This window comes from Danio rerio, chromosome 24, assembly GCF_052040795.2.
Source record: "Danio rerio strain M-AB ecotype USA chromosome 24, GRCz13ab, whole genome shotgun sequence".
NCBI lineage: Eukaryota > Metazoa > Chordata > Actinopteri > Cypriniformes > Danionidae > Danio > Danio rerio.
The window spans coordinates 20,614,612-20,637,044 of record NC_141044.1 but is presented as its reverse complement, the minus strand read 5'-3'; the positions used below and the strand labels follow the sequence as shown (position 1 = coordinate 20,637,044).

Sequence of the window (22,433 nt, the reverse complement as noted above, 5' to 3'; positions counted from 1 at the left end):
GCTTTTCCAAACAAGAATTTTTTTTAACTATTTTGTTCTCATTTAGTGCACTATATTTTTGGAGTGAGAGAGAGAGTGAGTGAGTTTTTCACCTTCAAAGTTAACCTTCAAAGCTCTTTTAATTACAAAAACAATTATACTGAGTTAATTAGGGAGCAAGTGAAATAAGTTTTTTCACAAATATTTTCAAGAACATTTGAACAATCTTTTTTTTTTACTTTTCCAAAACCTTTTGTGGAGTTTACAGTTCATTAGATGTTAACAGCTCTTCACAGAACCCTAAATAGCAATAATAATCAATTCTAGAACACTGTAAAAATATTATTGCCGAACCATTTTGTCTGAACTGCTACATTAAGCAATCTTTGGCTATAGTTATTAGCTTTAATATGGTTCAAAGAGGGCGGCTCACAGCCTCACAGTAAAAAGGTCGCTGGTCCAAGTTCCAGCTGGACCAGTTGGCTTTTCTGTTTTTTGGAGTTTGCATGTTCTCCCCATGTTCGTGTAGGTTTCCTCTGGGTATATTATTTTCCCCCACAGTCCAAAGACATGCGCTATATGTGATTTAAAATAAACTAAATTGGCCATAGTCAGTGTTGGGGGTAACGCATTACTTACTAAAAACTAAATCCTTTTCTAAAAAATTAAGTAATAATATTTGAGTTACTTTTTTAAAAATGTCTTAATTTGATCTTAATTAGACATTTTTTTAAATATCTAATTCACTTTTAAAAAATAAATTGCTGAATTACAATGAACGTTAAATCTCACACCGAATGAGAATTATTTTCCTGCAGAAACAAACAGAGCCTTACATTTCTGTGCTCTTAGTATTCTCATTTTTCTGAACACATGGAAGACAAGTAAAGGGGGATTGTTTCTGTGCTCGTTTTACTTTATAATAAGACAAAAAGTTCAAAAGCATTCAACACATTGTTTTAAACTTTCATTACTCTGTATATATAGCATTTAGGGCTCTGGGCTCAGGAAGTTCTCAGAAAATAACATTATCCTAAATTATTATTATTTAATGTGTTTTTAGGGTAAATGGGGGTTATACATTGATTAATTCATTCATTCATTTTCTTTTCAGGTTAGTCACTTTATTAATCTGGGGTCGCCACAGCAGAATGAACCGCCAACTTATCCAGAATATGTTTTACGCAGCGGATGACCTTCCAGCTCCAACTCATCACTGAGAAACATCCATACACACTCATTCACACACATACACTACGGACAATTTATCATATCGCCCCATAGCCTTAAATTTAAAAACAAAATGCAGCCATACGTAGATCTGGCTACATAATTTTCAATCTCCAGAAATGTATATAGGACTACGTTTTCAGAATGAGCATATGTTGGATATAGAGACTGATTCTTATTAAACAACTATAGTTTAATTTGAAAAGCTTATATCATAGCATTCAGATACCAACATTTCATATATCAAAATTGCAAATCATCATCTTTGTAAACTATGTGATTTGTATGGTATCATGAAATGTATTGGGCCGTATCTGCTCTGCTGTTTTGGTACTCTCAGCCAGTTTGGCGGGAGATCTAATATACCCATATAAACACAAACCCACTTTTTCACTGCCATGCTGCTTGGCTTGTTGATTTTGTTTAGTTTTCCCAGTGAATGCAAGAGCAGCGGTCCACTGAATGCCCTCAGTTGTGGACAGCAGAGCGCTACACACACACACACACACACACACACACACACACACACACACACACACACAAGTGAAAAACCGCTCCACAAGAACAGTGAAACTCTTGATGCTCAATGCAGGCTGGCCAAGTGCAGGAAATCCAATTACAGGGATCAGAGGGCTGAGAATGGTGTAGAAGCTCTAGTCCAAAACACACACCTGCCAGACCTGCCTTCTTCCTCTAACTTCTCTCTCTCTCTCTCTCTCTCTCTCTCTCTCTCTCTCTCTCTCTCTCTCTCTCTCCATCTTTCTCGCTCCGTCGTTTGCTGTCTCTCTTTTCTCTCAAAAACTGTCCGCATCACTCTGGAAGAGGTATTGGTTGTGTGTGTGGGGGTCTGCTTGTTGTCAGTGGTTAATTCTTTTAGTTAACATTTATTTTGGTCACTATGGTGCTGAATGTATGTTTTCTAAGAGCTAACCAAAGTACCAACTCTTGTTCTTAACTTTGCTTTGATGTTTTCCTACAATTAATATTAGTAGTAATAGTAGTGGTAGTAGTAGATGACGATTATTATTAAAGCTGAAATTAGTAAGTAATTGTTTCTGCGTTCTGTTCCGCTGAGGAGAGCTCTGAAATATCAGAAACTAAGCCAAAGGTAAATGAATAAATGAGTATAGTATAGTATAGTATAGTATAGTATAGTATAGTGTAGTGTAGTGTAGTGTAGTGTAGTGTAGTGTAGTGTAGGGTAGGATAGGATAGGATAGGACAGTGTCTTACTCTAATGTTTCATTCTTGAATATTATATATAAAAAATTTTATTTAAAAAGCATATGGCAGTGATGTATCTACACACAGATTTGGTATTGTTTTACAAAATTGCTATATTATATATGAATATTGCGTATATAAATATGTATATGTCGACAATAATTCTGTCTGATTCTCGAATCTGATTGGCTGATAGCCGTGCGATATTCTGCAATTACAGCACTCGTACAGCCTCCTCACCCTTGTGTATTACTCTGCCCACATAGAGTGACAGCAGATCAATAAACTTACTACAGTTTGATAAAAATTGCAGCTGTTGGACAACATATTGTACTTTTGAGGCTTTTTTAGGCTAGAATGTAGTTAATTTATAAGGATAGTGCCTATTTTTAAATATGTATAATTTTGAGAGATACAGTGTGTTGTCGGCCATCATCCTGTCATTGAGAAGAGCAAAGACTGGTAACATTTTGGCACAAGATGGCGACAAAGACTGCATAATAAGCTCTTAGAGGAGAAAAACTCCAGCTACAAACTCAAACTACAGCTGATCAAATCATTATAACACTGGTAAGTGACTTTCTAAGTAGATCTATCTCTTTTGCATGTTGTAAAGCTGTACTTACATCTGGTAATGTGTTTCTGGTATGTTTACTTTGCAGTGTTTTTTTCGTGGTTAATTTTTGTGATATTCTGATTGCAAAAAGAGAAATACTGGAAAATGTCTCTAGACTGGTGGCATTTCATGCCGTTTGGACTTAAAATCTTAACATGTGAGTAAAATCACCTGTTTTGTCATCACTTTAGACATTACTCTAGAAAATCATTCAAATACTACCTCTAAAGTGACGCTGGTGAATTAGCAACAGTTTCTGCCGTTCTGACAGTCAGGTGCAGATGTTAATAAATGGTGGAAGAAAGAAGCTCCTCATTCAAAAGGGTTTTTGAGACTGTGTTAGATTTTTTTTTTAATATACATGACTATGGCGTCGAACTGTTGTATGAATGCAATATCACATTTGTAGCAGTGCAATATGGCTGTATATCGTCATTGTTGGGACACTAAGGCCCTCTGCACGCTTCCCACCAGTGCCAATATACAGCCACATTGCACTGCTACTTGTGTGATATTGCTCATATATGTAATTTTGTAAAGCAATGCCAAAATTGTGTATGGATACATCACTACCAAAACAATGTTTTTTTTTTTAAGCGATAAAGACCATTCAAAAGAAATAAAAATCTGATGCATTTTTTTATGTTTTTGTTTGATAGTTTGTTTTTTTTGTTTGTTTGTTTGTTTGTTTGTTTGTTTGTTTGTTTGTTTGTTTGTTTGTTTGTTTTCTTTGTTTTGTTTTTTGAGTTTGGTTTAGTTTGTTTTTGTTTTGTTTTGTTGATCACTCTCAATACCACATTAAGCTAATGTCTTTAGGCAAAAATGGCTATAAAAAAGTCTATAGGTCACTGTTTGTTTTTGTTTGCGTATCATTCCACAATATGTTTTTGCATTGCAAATATTTTTTCTGTTGTTAATTGAAGCTTTTTGCACTATGTGCTTGTTGTTTTTTTTATCTTTTGACAGTTGAATAATTGTTAACAGCTTAGTGTTTTAGAAAAGAGCTCACATTTCTGCAGCAGAAAAAAAATGCTTCAGTGGACACACGCCCATATTAATATTGTTGTTGGTAGTGGTGTTGTGATTCGTATCAATCATTCATTAATTTTGCTTAAGAAACATCTATGTAACACTATAAATATGAGCATAAACACATATTATTAATTTGTGTTAGTACACTGAGCTAAAACGAGCCACAACAGCTCTTTGATGGCGCAAACCAGCAATATGTCACTGGGCCTTTGCTCACAGACAGAGGTCAGGAGTGCTGGCAGGCCGAGTCTACAATCTGAGATGAACAGGTGGCTCTCAGGATCCCAATCGAGCAATAATTCCCAATTCCTTCAACATCTGCATCAGATCCCTAAGCAGTAAAACAGCGCCCCCTACTGAGAGCAAAAGAAACACAAGGTTCCGTTCTGATCATTACAAGTAGTTTTTTGGCATAAATGAAACTGACTGAAGTCAGCTCACAATATCTGTAGGATGAAAAATTATCATAATGGCACAAATAAGCTGTGTGTGTGTGTGTGCATGCGTGCCACTCTTGGGATCACATTACAGCACTTCTCTTAGCTTCCTCAGATGATGACAATAGCAGCGGCCACTATCACTGCAGGCTCACTGTGCTGCCAACACAAAGCAGATCCAATTTCGCTCTTGCCTTCAGCATCAGTGCCGCCACAGTAACCCCTGCCGAACAGAGCCAGACAGTCCAATGAATTTAGACACATATTTGACTCCAAGCCAGGTTTGTCCTTTTAAATAATTTCACTTCGGTGTCTAAATGGCAGGCATTTGTTTTTACTTAGCTTTGATCAATGCATATACTAATTAGTATGCATATTGTAGTATTTTGATATTTATCTTGCTGGCACAATTAAATTTGTAAACCCCCCACATTTTCATTTTGATATCTGGAATTGTGGAATCACAGAATATGTCCTTTAATCAATGAGAGATAAAGTTTGTGTGTGACTTTCACTAACAGTTTTCAAATATTGACTTGTGGAAGTAAACTGAAACATAAAGAAACAATAGCATGTTAGAAACAAAAGTGAATAAACAGATTCTGAATATTTTAAAGTTTTAAATATAAAATATTATAGGGTGGGTTAGATTCCCTTATTTACTCATCAAGGTTGAAAAATGATATTTAATTTCAGTGTAAATTATCTTATGTTGTATAACTTATGTTTTTAACACATAGGGCTATATCATACACCTATCATAGCACAAAGCATGCTAGTTGTGCACCTATTCGGGCTCAAATGCTTACACATTGCTTAATACACAAAGGATGTACAGCAATACACAAATATCTTTACATATAAAAAGTAAAGGATTAAAATGAGTAAAGGAAAGAGTAAAAGTAAAGAGAATGAAGCAGAATGGAGGAGGCTCATTCTTTTTCCTCGCACTGCAGATGGTCAGATGGAACTGTTTTCTTGCTAGTGAAGCGTTCAGTTTTTCCACTTACAAAGTCCGCCATGTGAATAGCAAATGCGCCATGGCACAACACAACTGACTCTTAAAGAGAATGGGAAATGAGACTCTGATTGGTTTAATGCATGTTATACTCAAAACACACCCATAACTCATAACCACAGAAAAGTACAACCCTGTTAGACCAAGCGCCAGGGCGCAGACTGTATTTCTTTGTCCTTAAAATAACAAAAGTCTATTCAGACATGCTCTTAATGCTTTTGCACCATGTGCTTTAGACTTTGTGCTTAGATCATTAAGATAGAGCCCATAGGCCTAAGAAGTGGTCAAAGAATGATACGTTTTGTTTGCAAAAGAATCTAACTGTGCCAAAAGATTTTAAAAAAAGATAGTTTTGCCTCCAAACACACACACACACACACACACACACACACACACACATATATATATATATATATATATATATATATATATATATATATATATATATATATATATATATATATATATATATATATATATATATATATGTATATATATATAAAGTTGAAGTCAGAATTATTAGCCCCCCTAAATTATTAGCGCCCCTGTTTATTTTTTTCCCCAATTTCTGTTTAATGGAGGGAAGATTGTTTCAGCACATTTCTAAGCATAATAGTTTTAAAAACTTATTTCTAATGACTGATTTATTTTATCTTTACCATGATGACAATCAATAATATTTTACTTGGTATTTTTCAAGACACTTCTATACAGCTTAAAGTGACATTTAAAGGCTTAACTAGGTTAATTAGGTTAACTAGGCAGGTGAGGGTACTTAGGCCAGTTATTGTATATTGATGGTTTGTTCTGTAGATTATCGGAAAAAAAACTAGCTTAAAGTGGCTAATAATTTTGTCCCAAAAATGGGTTTTAAAAAATTAATAACTGCTTTTATTCTAGCTGAAATAAAACAAATAACTTTCTCCAGAAGAAAAAATATTATCAGACATACTGTGAAAATGTCCTTGCTCTGTTAAAAATCTTTTGGGAAATATCTTCAAAAGGGGGCTAATAATTCTAACTTCAACTGTATGTATATATATATTCATTCATTTTCTTGTTGGCTTAGCCCTTTATTAATCTGGGGTCGCCACAGTGGAATGAACCGCCAACTTATCCAGCACATTTTTACGCAGCAGATGCCCTTCCAGCCGCAACCCATCTCTGGGAAACATTCAGAACCACTCATTCACACACACTCATACACTACGGACAATTTAGCCAGAATAAATCAGTGCACTATTGCTTGTCATTGAAGCATATTGGCATTGTCATTTGTTATTTTTCTATATAGACATTTTCGATTTTTCCTTTTTGCAAAGAATTGGATCCAAATTCATGAATGCTTTTGTCAAATTTAAATATTGGTTATTAGTTATTTTACACCGCTTCAGCCTGAGTATGAATACCTTGTGGTACTATGAATATTTATAAAACAGTAGTGATCATTTCAGTCTTTAAATACATTCACACACCAACATTTGTGTCAGAGAGCCGCATTAGGTTCAGGAAAGATGATGGCACTACATCTCAGGTGTCAGGTGGATGTTTCTAAATCAGGATTTATCAAGGGTTAAACCCCAGGTGAATTAACCCTATGGTTCCAAACATGACACACCATGACAGTCACGACACAGCACTCCTCTCTTCTCTTTTCTCCTGCCATAAATACCATCTCCTCCTCCAGGAGCACAGCTGTCAATCTTCACAGTTAATGGAGGAGAATATGCAACACTGACTCATTAGAAAGGGTTTCTTGAATTCACCACAGTGAATAAACACTCTGCATTTGGTTTAGGGCTGTTTAGAGGAATTTTAATGACGTACCTGAGCTAAGCTAAGGTCTGATGAGTTTGCTAGTTCTGCATTTTAAGCCACAACATTGGTTTGTTGTTCTGCAAAACAGTTCTTAAACAAAACAATAATGTATGAACTATAAATTAACAGTTTAAATGAAGCATGAAGTACTAGCAGCTGTTGACATTTTAAGCGATTTGGCAGTCAACACTACACAAAAACTATGAATTCGCTAATTACAAATTTACTGTTATAAAGTGCATAAACTGACCATTATTTAAAAGTGCTGTATGTTTGTTTTTGACTCTTCTGAAGCATAATAATACCATAATATATTTGCCGTTATGTAAGAAACATGCAAGTGAGCACACTTGTTTATCTGAAAAAAAATGCTGAAGTCAGATTTTCTTCTTTGAAAATGTGAGTTACGTGCCGGAATATCTGTCTTTGTTTTTGGTCATTTTAACCTGCCCAATGCCAGTTTAGCCAATTATATTTCAGCACCCCGGGTTGCTTTTCAATCATTCAGTCAGAAAGGCTCCTAAAGTATGCGCCTGTGACTGAAAAGCGACCTCCAGTGGACAGTAGCTGACTACTAAATGAGACGCAGATTTAAAGGGTCACATGAGGAGGTTATTGATTAGTAAATAATATAATTATTAAGAGTGTAAACATTAGGTGAGCAGGTTATATTATAACCTCTTGTCCTAACAACACGCTACATGAGATTTGCAGTGATCAGCAATTTGCCTGTTTGCACCAGACAAAACACAACAGAAATTTAAATACAGCCATCCAGAAGCACAGAATAGTGCACTTACTGCACTCCAACGAAACTTATTATTATTATTTTTATTATTATTTTTAATAAATGCTTGTGTTGTTTATAGGCACAATTTATATATCTGACTGTTCGTATGAAAGGACAAAATTGCATTGCAAATAGTATGTAAATATACATTTAATTTATACATTTTAATACAAGAATTGCTGCTGTGAAGAAAATATAAAACTGTGTATGGAAAGCATCGTCTATGCACCGTGATGCACCGAGATATCGAATTGAACCGAATCGATGGCATGATAATCGTAACCGAACCGAACCATGAGACCAGTGTAGGTTCACAGCTCTAACATTTATGTACCAAAAAATAAGTACAGTAATGTGCAATATGTATAAACAAACATATATTAACACAATACAAGGTTCCTGTTGTTCATATTTATTTATACGTTAATAAAATTAAATGTTGTTCCTTTCTTTTAAAATTATTTATTGATCTGCGATAACTTGAGCTAAGAATAAATGGTTACATTTGTATTAACCAATGTTAAAAATGATGGATAAATACTGTAAATAAGTAATCATTTTGGAATTATAAGGTTCCACATGCGCATTATGAGCAGTTTTAAGATATTTACATTTCTTATTGAAAACATGACATGGGAATTTTGTTTTCAAATGTAAAAGTCACAAAATGGAGACACAAAACACAGTAAGTTGGAACAGAATAACAAAATTTTGACAAAAAATGTCAGATATAATATTATAATTTCAATTCCAAGGTGAAAAAATAACTAGATATGACAACACATTATAAAGTTCCTGAACATTTTTTTATTTGTTAATAAAAATTAAATGTATCTTTTAAAATTATTTAATGATCTGAGATAACTTGAACTGAGAAAAAATGGTAACATTTGTATTAACCAATGTTAAAAATGCATAAATACTGTAAATAAATAATCATTTTGGAATAACAAGCTTCCATATGTGCATTCTGAGCAGTTTTAAGATATTTGCATTCCATATAGCAAACATAAAATATAAATTTTGTCATTATGAAAATATATTAAAATGTACTCACAAAAACACAGTAAGTTGGAACAGAATAACAATATGTGAATAACCCAATTTTGACAAAAAATGTCAGATATAATTTTTATAATTTTATTCCTTGGTGAAAAAATAACTAATGGTTTAATCTTATTACAAAGTTTTACATATAATTGAAAAACAAAATCATACAAAATTCAAGAAACACATAGATATGAATCTGAAACATAGACTGTCCACAACACAGTTTAATAATTCTTTTACATTTGATTTGTGTTGTTATATGTGGATACCTTAGTCACATGTTCTTATTGTGATTAAGCTTACTGCTTAATATCATACTAATTTGAGCGTGTTTGTTTATATGTTTTTCTCCACAGCACCTATGGTGGTGTCGTTTTCTTTCGATGTCGGAAACGGACCAGTGGAGCTGAACGTCCACTCTCCTACCCCATTGAATGATGACCAGTGGCACCGGGTCAGTGCTGAGAGAAACACTAAAGAGGCTATTCTTCAACTAGACCAGAAATACAAGGAGATCAGACCTGCACCTACACAGGGCCACACGCGCCTGGAGCTCTACAGCCAGCTGTATGTGGGTAAGCAGCTCATGCACATCACATATAGCAGATTTATGGGTATATGTGGGTGAGGACTTCAGAAAAATATACTTTTCCATACACCCACCGCCTGTTCGTACTTACAGTGATATTGCTGGAGTTCAGAAGGTTACTGTATTGTTGTTCGTTCATAGGAATTCAAAATGTTGTTGACTGTCTGTGCAGCTTATACAGATTTGATCTTATATGAGATTAATAGCTCATTAAAAGTTATTTCAATGCAATTATTAGTAACTTTGCAACTGCTTGTCATTAGAGTCTTTCAGTTCAGTTCAGTTTTATTTCTTTAGTGCTTCTTATAATGTAGGATGTGTCATAGCAACTTACCATAGATGAAGACTAAATAAACTAACTAGAATAAAAAGCCATAATTATTTAAATTGTGGAAGATTACAAGAAGTCAGGCAGTAGATTTAGTAGACTGCTTGATATCTGCTAACACGTTATTTTGATGTTCCCCAACAGACATTCTGTTGATTTTGCAAATAAAAGTACCTTTGCAATATCATGTCAACTAACTGTCATTAGTACAGAGGTATTACACTGTAAAACCCAACAGTCAGCTTAATCAAATGAAATGAGTGTAGTTAACTCAAAATTGACTGAAAGCTAATTCTACTCATTTGAAAAGAGTTTTGAACTCAGTGCCTCATTACTCCAACTTAAATGGAGTAAGTTCACAGTACTCATATAGATTAGTTTTTTACTCAAATGGTTTGTAGCAATCGGTTTGAGTTGACTTAACTTATTGGGTTTTACAGTACTCAGTTGATTTGAGTTCTCTTGATTTATTAAGTTTTACTGTGCTCAAATTGCTTCATTTACTCAAATGGATGAAGTTCTCAGCACTCATTTAGATTAGTTTTTGAACTTAAATTGTTTGTTGCAGTTGGTTTCCTCAAATGGTTTGATTAACCCCAACTTTTTTGAGTTTTACAGTGTAGACTCTGCGTAATATATGGTAGTAATTTTATTTTATGGTCCCATTTCGACATATCAAGCTACAAGTAATTTTGTAACTACATTGAAAGCATATGAAATGTTCATTTGCAAAAGCAGATAGCTGCTGCATTTACAATTTTACAGACTTTTTTTATTTTTTTTGCAGTTACCCTCTTCAATAGTCAATGTGAAAACATGATCTCTGAAAACTGCTAAAAAGCTCCAGTTTTTTGTAATTTCCATAAAACTAATTATATGTTTTATTGCAAAGTATAGTTAGATGATATCTGAAAATTACTACCCAGATAGCAAAATTCATGTGGCTCAAATCCGGCCAACACCAGACACTTACATCTGGCCCACATACAGCATGGAATGATGGCACTAGGGCCGTCCGTTTCTGTTTGCCAGATCTGGGCCACAATTAAACCAGTAATATCACATATCAGCCAAAATTCAACCAAATGAACTAGAAATGACCCTATTCTAGGCCACAGTTTGCTTTTATTCTGGCTCAGATCCGGCCCACACCAGACACTTACATCTGGATCACATACAGTACTGAACGGAATGATGGCTCTAGGGCAGTCCGATCCTGTTTGTCAGATCTGGGCCACAAATAAGCCAAAGCAATACCACATATTAGCCAGAATTCAACCAAATAAATCAGAACTGACCTTATTCTGGGCCACAGTATGCTTTTATTCTGGCCCAGATCTGGACTATTACTTCTTATAATGGATTAATCATCATAACCATCAGTGAATTATATTATTTCATCACAGGTTGTGCCTCATTTCATTTTGTTTGCTGTAATGAACAAACTTTTCAAGCAAAGTTCTTAAAAGTTACAGCAGCCCAAAATAAAATTTTACTTAAGAGGTTCAGGGCTATGAGCCCAACTAAAGCAAACACTTTTCTCCATGATGGTGACTTTAGTCTATGTGGTCCACATATGTTTTAAGATAACTGGGCCACATTTGCCATATCTCCTTTTGCCTGCTTTAGGCTCACAGCTACATTAGCCAGAGCTAACTGTGCCAAATATTTGCCAAAAGTGGCCCAAATTAGTTTTATGATAACTGGGCCCCATTTGCCATATCTTCTCTGGGCCACTATAGGCTCAATTCCACATTAGCCATAGCTTACTGTGCCGAATGTTTGCCAAAAGTGACCCACATATGTTTTAAGATAACTGGGCCACATTTTCCATATATCCTCTGGGCCTCTATAGGCTAACGGCTGCATTAGCCAGAGTTTACTGTGCCAAATAATTGCCAAAAGTGGCCCACATATGTTTTAAGATAACTGGGCCACATTTGCAACTACACGTGTGAGCCACTTTAGGTTTAGACACAGATTACCCTTAAATGACTGTGCCACTATTTTGCCAGCTGTGGTCTACATTTGTCCTCTGTCATTTGGGCCAAATTGATAATTTTCTACATGGGCCCCATTGGGCTCATATTCAGATTACATTTTGCCATAAGTGCTAAATTTTTGCCTTAATTGCCCATATATGAATTTGAATATATGGCCCCCCTTTGCCATTGTACAGGTGGGCCACTTCAGGCTCACATTCATTTTGTCTGGGCCAAAGAAATACCACCAGTGCTGCATAACTGCCTAAAGTGGCCCACATGTGCATGCTGCTGACTAAAAATGTATTCATTTATTTATTTATTTTAATAAATAGTTTTTTGTCGTTAGAGACATATTAGTTGACTGTATTTTTAATATCTGCTAGTATTTTATTTCAACACTGGCTCATTGGAAATACATGCTACAAGCTACATTTTTACAGGACCATATTATTGAGAAATAAAGGATTGTACAGTATGTGTGCAGTTCATTGAGCAACTCTAAACTAAACAGTTTATTTGGTGTCTAGGGTGTCTGTTGTTGGTTGGTTTACGGAAGGTGACAAGCCCTGCTTTCTTGTGGATGTGTACAAGAAGGACGTGTCTGAAACACAAAAAAATGTACAATAAGTAAATACTTCAGATCAGCAAAAATGTAGACACCACTCTTGATTTGTCATGCAATGAAATGTACCCAGAGCAATGCATTTTTTGAAATTTAGGCTGAGGTACGTATTTCCTGGGCTGTTTTATTTTAATTGTCACTTTAACTGTTGTAACCTGCCTAACTCTTTATTTTGGATGGTCCGGCAGCAGACATTCTGCTGGTAACTACAACAGCCTGTATTTATAGCTTGTCTACTTAATACTAGTTAATGCTTTATTTTAATGTTCAGCAAAATATAGTTTAGTATGTGGTATACACTACCTGAAAAAAGTCTTGTCGCCTAACCAAGTTTTAGGAACAACAAATATTACCTTGACTTCTAAAACAAAATATGATCATGCCTTGTTTATTAATTATTTAATTAGTACAGTAAGGTCTGACTTTGCTGAGACAAAAGTCTTGTTACGTAACAGAAATAATGTACAGTATTGAATATAAAGCCATTGTGCAGTGGAAAAAGAATAGATATTGCATTTAAGCTTGGACAACTGCATCCATACATCTCTGCAATGACTTTGTAACTTATTATAAAGACATCTGGAATGGCAAAGAAAGCGATTTTGCAGGACTCCCAGAGTTTATCAAGATTTCTATGGATTCATCTTTAATGCCTCCTCTTTCATCTTATCAAGTCAAATTATTTGTTCCTTTCACAACTGAGACAGACGACAAGACTTTTGTTAGCCACCAGTTATTATTAGAGTATTTGTAGACTATCTGATTAGTTGGAAGATTATTTTTATGATCCTCTCTAGACGTTCTGTTCAGCTGCGTGAACGTTTTCAGTGTACATATTCAGTCATTTGAACATTGCCAGAAATGTCAGCATAGTCTACTAATCCTTAGTCTAATACTGAGAGTAAGTTTACATGCACTCGCAAAGTCTACAGTACAAGTCAACATAATGTCTCGAGGGAACCAACAGAATAAAGTTTAACCACACTGACAAAAAATGAAGAAAGATTGAACAGTCCTTCTTCATTATTAGACTCAAATAAGGATCCCCTCTTCCCAGATCTCTCTGTTCTTGTCTGTTCTTTCGAGTTGACTTTATTCTCTCTCTTTTTTTCTCCATCTCTCTTGCTCTTTCTGCAGAGAAATCAGCAGTTTCTCTAAGTTCTTTCACAGAGCTCTCTATGTTCTCGTATGTCTGAAAGTGAGAATGTATTTATAGTCGGCAGCCTAAATGCAGGTGTAGCTATTAAAACCTACGCTTAATGACACGGAACCCTGGGGAACCTGCTCGCCTCCGAAGTATGAAAAAGTCCACTGTAAAGAAAAGGAAGTTGGAAATGGGTTTGACTGAATGCAGCTGGAAAATGTCTCCGGCACAGCAGGGAATGTGACTAATAATGGTGTCATGTGTGCTATGCTAACATTAGCGAGGAGTTTTTTTATGGCTTTAAAAGTGTGAACAAGCCGTGTCACTCATGAGGCAATTATCTCTCGAACAGAACGGCTTCGAGCTTTCATTGTGCTATTTTGTGCTTTGACTTATTCTTTTCAACAATTGACTTTGATGCTCATTAAGAAAGGGGGAGATAATACACCCCTATAGCTCCCTTGAGAGAGTTTTTAGAAAGCCTGTCCAGCTTGTTTGTTTAAAGCTTAAGATCACAAAATTTGGCTAGAACCTGTTTGTTGATTGATTTTTATAAATCAAAATTACAATGGTGTGTGTAAAATTAATAACTCTAAAAAAAAAAAAAAGACTCTTTAGTTTATCTCTCCATTAACTAAAGTTGAAGAATGATTAATTATTTTCAACAATTATCATCAATTGTATTCACCTTTAATTTTAATAAAAATATTTTTAACAATATTAATTCTTCTGCTCTTTGTAGTTTTTCTTTTAAGATGGACAATGTGCACTTAGACATGGCAGCTCTTCATTTTTTATATCAAAATATAAAATTATGTTATTAGAATATTAGATCTTGAAATTATTAATGTTGAATAATTATTAATTAAAATAAATTAAATAAACTATTAATGAAGAATAGTTCACCAAAAAATGGTTAATTATTTTCTCTCTTTCAGGCCATTCAATATGTATCCAAATCAAGTCAAATCACAAATCTCTTTTTATCAGGGATGTCCAGATCACGCCGTTTCAGACTTGATCGGAATCGGATATTACCTCCCGATCAGAACTCAAATATTTTATTTATTTATTTATTTTACATCTATAGGTATGCGGTGACACAGACCTCTTTCTTGACTTCACACAGATACAGCCATGCGTGTGGCATGACAACACTTTGTTGTAGAGACACTATTGGTTAAATACAGGCAAAGCAGAGCACAGAAGCAACTTGAAGTGGAAAGCGCGAATATGTCTGCAGTCTAGAGGTATTATAAAGTTGATGACGATAACATTGCCATAGCAAACTGTGGGATTTGTAATTGCCTGCTGGGTATTTTAAGCTGAGGTGCTATTTGTTTTTTATATTAGATTATTTTTATATTTACTGTTGCACAACAGTACAAAAGTCAAGAATTTGTGTTATTTATTACTTGATTGTTCAAGCTAACTCACAGAAGTGCTCTGTTTGTTAACAAAATTGTTGAATGTTAAAATAAGGTGAATTAAATGAAACATAAGGAACCTCCTGGATCTGTTTCTTCGCTCTTCTTTATTCTTTTTTTATGTATTATGGAAGTATCGGATCAGGTTTTGGTATAGGTAGATACTCAAAATCAAATGACTCGGAATCAGACTTGAGGACAAATAAAACTCATCGGGACATCCCTACTTTTTTGTCACATCATCAGCAGCACGTGTACTGTGATGAGTAAAAAGCTTAGGTCCTGGCTCCAGACAGTGCAAAATACAGACAATATGCTAATAACAACATTGACAGTAATACGTAAAAGACAATAAATAGGGGGTGGGCTTATATAAGCTGAGCGTTGTATATTCTGGGCTGCATGATACTGGGAAAATTTGACATTGCAATATTTTTTTTCTCTGCAATACATATTGCTATTCACCAGATGACTTAAATTTCTCTATTTGGAAAATCATTCATTTAGATTTATTGGGCTGGCTTTGTAGAAGAATGAAATATGAATAATTTATTATATACAATTAATAAACAAACAACAGTCATAAATAAACACAATGGAACAAATATTAAAGTAAAATAAACAGGACTTTATATTTTTTTCTGGGGAGAGTCTAGCAGTATTTATGTACATAAATTGAATATTCAAATGAAAATGACCTTGCATAGTCTCCATCATATCAATTATTCAACACAATTATTCTTTATGCACTATTAAATTGCTTTAAACTGTCTTAAAATGCTCACATAGTCACAGACCTTAAAAACACATGCAGGTGATAAACTTTTACTCCATTGTCGTTCAATTCAGCAGTATCTCCACAAATCTCTATAATCCTAACTCAACATTGCATACCTTGCGACGTGACTATTGTGGATATAAACATATAATACATCTGTGCATGATGTTACCAATTTCACAAAATCTTGTTTTTACTTCAGACAGAAGGCAGAAGATATACATGCTTCAAACAAATCAAGATTTTTTTTCTTGATTACTGATTTAACCACGTAAAACCTCTTTTTAATATGCCTGCAAACTCTTCAACCTTTTTAACTGTGATGATTCAGTTTTTACATTTGGTAAGGATTTTGAAAAGGAGGGATGCAGCTTATGCAAAACAAGAATCAAATCAAATGCAAGCATTAACTTGGTATGAACAAGCAGCTCTCTGCTCCTCAATGCTGAGCTCTTTAAATAATGAGACCAATAAACTGGTCAAAGCAAATTGTAGAAAAAAACAGCAAAAGTTGTTTAAGCAAAGATCAAGGTCACATAATGCAAAATTAAGATCATAAATAAATGTAAAATACCAAAAACATCACAAAATATGGGAAACTGTTAAAGGAATTCATTCATTCATTTGTTCAAAGCCATGCTGTTTCCTTTTTTAAACACAAAAGAAAATATTTTAAAGAATAAAGGAAACCGTTAACCATTGACCTGTTCTGTAAATATTTTTTCCTTCTATGGATGTCAATGGTTGTCAATGGTTCTTCTATCTGTGCTTGCCAAAAATAAATAAACACATAAAACTCAAACTGTTACCCTCCCATTATGTCATCAAAATAAATGTATGAGAGACCATTTTGTGAAATGCACAACACAGGCTCATTGGAAATACATGCTTCAGCCTTCATTTTTCTGAAACCACAAAAATATATTGAAACATGTTTAGCTGCAGTTTCTAGATAAAACTAACTCTACAGAGCACTATGATGCCAACCGCTGTTGTTCCTTTTCAGATGAATGGCATTACAGGGATAAATCATGTAAAAAAATCCTTGATTCCACACAATTCCTTCATGTTGTCCCAATATAAATCGATTAAGTTTAATTAATAATTTTATAAATTTAAGTTGATTGAACAAAGAAACAATTAAGTTGTCCCAAAAAAATCTAAGAATCACGTCAATTCGTTTAAATATTTTTTGTGTATTATTTTTATTTTGAAGGTTTCATTTAGGAATGTCCTGATCAGGTTTTTTTTTTTTTTTTTTGTCCTCGAAATTGAGTCATTTAATTTTGAGTATCAACTAATATCGAAACCCAATTCGATACTTCTATAATACATAAAAAAAGAATAAAGAAGAGCGAAGAAATAGATCCAGGATGTTCCCTATTTTTATATAATTCGTCTTATTTTGACATTTATCAACTGTCTTCACTTTTGGACTTTAGTGTAACAGGTGATATAAAAATAATCTAATATAAAAATAGATAGCACCTCAGCTTAAAATAACCAGCAGGCAATTACAAATCTCAGTTTGCTATGGCAATGTTGTCGTCATCAACTTTATAATACCTCAATACTGATAGGTACACATGATTGGGCCCTATTTCCGATCACGTGATCAGATCTGGACATCCCTAGTTTTATTTTGTGGAGTTTTGTTTCACAACACCCATAAATACCACAAAATAACTTAATGGTGTCCATGGTTTATAATCAAAATGTTTGCCTCACCTGTCGATCATCACATGGACAACTATTCTAGCATGGTCAGTTGGATGTTGTACTTGTAATGCAGAGCAGTGAAGCCTCATGTCCAGTGAAGCACGGTTCAACAAAAGAGATAAAAGCAATGTAAAATCAAACTAGTACTAAATGGTCACAGTGCACTTTTTAATATTTGGCACTATTGGTTGATTTAGAGAAGGGTCTAGGTCAGTGGCTCAGTGATCTGACAAGCTTCGCCTTCTCGTGGACATGTACAAGAAGGATGTGTATCTGAAACATACTTTTCATCCAAAACATGCAACATAATCACCTGAAATGTGAGGCACATATTTCCAATCCATCTTGGCTGGAAGTGCAACATGTCTTAGATGGGCATGTAGATGTCTTGCCTGTTAAACTGTGAAAAACTGATTTGCTATGATCCATGTGCTTGAGGAAATTTCACAGGAGTTAATGGAGAAATTAATTTGAGGTTTGTTGAACTGCTCGTAACTGTCACACAAGTTTTTGTGGATGTAAATATTGTAATGTATTGATATATCAGTATGTGTAACTCCAAAGTGTGATGTTAAAGTCAGCATCAATTGCAAGCAGAAATTGGCATCCTTCTTACAGCATGTCTACAGTCACACCAGTCCTTACTGTCCTTCTTTCAATCAAAAAGATTATCAAAAGAAAATTGTGACAACTTGCCAAGGCTTTAAATCCTTCTAGTCTAATATTGTAATAAAGATGTTACAGAATATCTGTGTTTACCCCAACAAATAACAGACGACCTGAATTATAAGGCTTCTCAGCTGAAAATAAATATTTTTTAGAAGGAAGGAATAGAAGTGAAAACATCAGAAAAAACTGTGGTTACTGAGCCTTTGAAAGAGGTGTTTCACAGGCTCAAATGTTGTAAAATTGCACTTGCCTTACCTGTCAGCACAGCAGCTTTCCAGTGCTTAAGCGCACTTAGACTTACCAAAAAAAAAATACTATGAATGATGAAAGACTGGGTAATTTCGGGGGGCTGTATATAGAGTCAGAAATGATTTGGACCATTAACCTGGCAGAATTTTGCTTGTGTTCTTGTAAAAATAAATCAACATGAGAAGGTTTTGAACATGGTGTGTTGTAACAAAGAAATGTGTTCTGAATAAATTTTACAGACACCAAAAAAAATGTGTATTTCAGCAACAAAAGCCAACTGTGCATGTTGCTTTCAACTGCATGTTCATTCTGCATCTGTGTGTAAAAATTCATTCATTTTCATCCGCTTTTCTGGGGCCGGGTCGAGGGGGCAGCAGTCTCAGGAGAAAACCTCAGTCTTCCCTCTCCCCAGACACTTCCTCCAGCTCCTCCGGGGGTTCCTGAGGCATTCTCGGGCCAGCCGAGAGACATACAGTAGTCCCTCCAGCGTGTCCTGGGTCATCCTGATGGGTCATGCCTAGAACACCTCCCTAGGTAGGCATCCAGGAGGCATGCGAAACAGATGCCTGAGCCACCTTAGCTGACTTCTCTCGATGTGGAGGAGCAGCAGCTCTACTCTGAGCTTCTCCCGGGTGACAGAGCTCCTCACCCTCCTTACTCATCTAGGGTGCGTTCTGCCACCCTGCGAAGGAAACTCATCTCGGCCGCTTGTCCTTTTGGTCATGACCCATCAGCTGCGTAAAACATATCGTCACCTTAGAATTATAAGGTTCTATCTGACATTTTTGTCAAAATTGAGTTATTGACATATTCTTTTTAATTGACATTTTCTTTTCTTATTTACATTTTGTTTTTTATAAGTTGTTTACATTTTAAGACTTTTTATTTAAAAAAAAAAAACTTTTTATTTTAAAAAAACTAAAAAAAATTACACATATACTGTTTGCTATGGAATGCAAAAACTTTAAAGCTCAATATCTCAAAATCATTCAGATTGCAGTTAGAACCTTATAATTCCAAGGTGAGGATATGCTGGATAATTTGGTGGTTCATTCCGCTGTGGCAACCCCAAATTAAAAAAGGGACTAAGCTGAAAATAAAATGAATGAATGAATGAATGAAATATGATAATATGAGAAAATAAAACAACAGCCTCCAGTGATTACTTACCATTAAGAGTAAGTAATCATGATCATGCTAATCTTGTTATCTTTCCATTTTGATATGTAAAAATTTGCATATCCTCAGGTAAAATAACAAAATTAGCTAAAAATGCTTTTGTTTGAAAAACTTTGCTTTTATTCTCAAGCAGTTAATTCTGAGCGTCTAACGTTCACCTATAGACTAGTGTGCGTGGGCGCCGTTAGTGGGGGCAGAGTTAGGATATTTCTATGGATGCTTTCACATCTAGACTTTTGTTTTGGAATCTGTCTCGTCTGCCCAGTTAGCGCGGTTCGTTCCAGAGTCCAGCAATCGCGTTCGGATCCGTGCCAAATCAATCAGTCCGAGATTGCCTGAATGAGTTGGTCTCGACTCGATTTAAACAAACTCGGGAGCGGATTGATTGTAGTAAGAAAATGATACAATCCGAGCCTGGCTATATCACAGTGTATTATGGATATGTCATAGGCATATATACATCTATATGAAGGGAGAGTTATGAGTAGGGCAGGAGGCCATTCCTACAGGTAAATGTGCATTTCATATAAAAGCCTATAATGCATAAGTCAACTGCTGTGTATGAGAAAGTCTTACAAAGATCGCTGTCCTCTACTGTATTATTTCTTTGATTTTCAAACAAATGTAATAATTTAGCTAGAGTAGACCATTATATTTCACCTGGGCTCATGTGTTTCGATTTTAAACTGCCTAAATAGGGATTTTTACTGTCACTTAAATGAAGAATTTCTTAAGAGTGAAGAAAGTTCATTCTTTATTCCTAAGAGTGATGGAAAGTGTTACAAAATTTAACACTTGACTTTGGACATGATGTATGTCTTAGATGGCCTGGAGCATTTTTGCGTGAACCACTTTCTTGAGATTAAAGAATCTGACATTCCTTTAGACAATACAGCAAGCTAGATCATTGATAAATATTCAATATATTAGCCTGCGCAAGTTTTAACCGTACAGTAGGTCTCATTTGCATGTTGTCCATGGAGCAAATAAAAATTTCATTCGCATTCTCTGTAGTTTGTAGATGAAGAAGGTTGGACTGGCATATCAATTTCAATATTATTAGGTGTAATGTGCTTCATAGTCCAAATGCAGGTCAAAGGTAGTCTAAATCCTGTTTGTTGCTTCAGTAAAAAAATGCAAATGTTGACTTGACTATTCACAATGAGCAGCAAACTCTCTGTTTTTAGTCCCTGACCCTCAATGGTGATCTTAATTGTTGTATATGTGCTGAGTGGACAAGTCCAGACCCATTACGCTTCTGTCTGGCCTCTTCTGCTCTGCTTATGAATTGCTCGGTGCTTAGTTTTTTTTCAGCACCATTTCACCCCATGCCATCATTTATTAATAAAGCAGATTGCCTTCTACTTCCTTTCACCCATGGATGCTTGTGTCTATTTAAATTTGTTTTGCATTTATAGTGGCCTCTTTATATTTAATGGAGGATTAAATGCTTGCTTGTGCTTTATCGTCATTCTCTTCATCTCAAATAACAAGCAGACGTTTGATGTAACAGCCACTAACGCATTCCTTCTCTGCATTGTAATGTCTGCTTGCATGAATATTTCATTCTTTACTTTTCACCATGTTGTTGTTCTTTTGTGATTTATTGTATTCTTCTGTTCTCCACTTGGCCTCGATTATGCTTTACGTTTACCACCACTGCATGTTTGGTTTATTTACATTTTCATGATTGTTCTTGTTTTCTTTGTTTTGGTGTTATTTTTCTTTCTTTCATTGCTTGCACGTCTGGGCGCTTTTGATTCTCCAAAGGGAAGCCAGCATTATGGGCCTGTCAGGACAGTAGGTAACTTTTTTGTAAGATGTACCCCAACAAACACCCTAGTAAATCTAGATAATAAGTGTTTAGATAGCTGTCTGTTCATCCATCTGTTTACCCATCTGTGTCTATCTCTCGGATCACACATATTCATCCTCAGGAATAGTGTTGTTTTAACCACGCATCCATTCAAATTACTTTAAAACATCTAGTTTTGTAGATTTTGAAATCCGCATTGATGTTTGTGTTTTTCAGGTAATTAATGAATACATATTTTCTGGTTTTTACATAGTACAGCTTTACATCCCATAATCACAAATGTTGTTGTGGCTGACAGATCTCACATCTCATCAGTGGTACACAAATCAAACACTTGAGTAAAAGTACAGGTACCCTAAAACATATTACTCTAGTATACCTGTAAACTCCCTGAATTACCAAATCTTATCATACTCTAAGAAACACACAACTTATTTGTGATAATTCATGTGAAAAATGTGAAAATGCATTCACACACTGAACCACATTCAGATCCGTTTGCAAAATCTGTTAATCATTTACTGGAGACTTACTCTGAGCAGATCACTTTATTCAGTGAGTTGTTTACCGCAGACTCATGCTAAATAAATCATTTGAATCAGTACACAACCTGACAAAAGTCTTGTCGCCAACCCAAGTTTTAGGAACAACAAATAATAACTTGACTAGTTGATCATTTGGTATCAGAAGTGGCTTAAAGTATATGAAAGGCAAAGGCCTCTAGATTACGCGTA

At 35.0% G+C, this 22,433-nt stretch overlaps 1 protein-coding gene across 2 annotated transcripts in view; it reads left to right on the top strand.

The window, feature by feature from the left end:
* Nucleotides 1-22,433, top strand: part of cntnap2a (contactin associated protein 2a) — a 743,992-nt gene that overhangs the window by 635,031 nt on the left and 86,528 nt on the right. The window contains exons 17-18 of one of the 2 annotated variants that reach the window (XM_087308738.1): nt 9,551-9,769; nt 21,654-21,683. In XM_087308738.1, coding sequence (XP_087164864.1) covers nt 9,551-9,769; nt 21,654-21,683 — 249 coding nt within the window. 2 annotated transcript variants of the gene reach the window in all.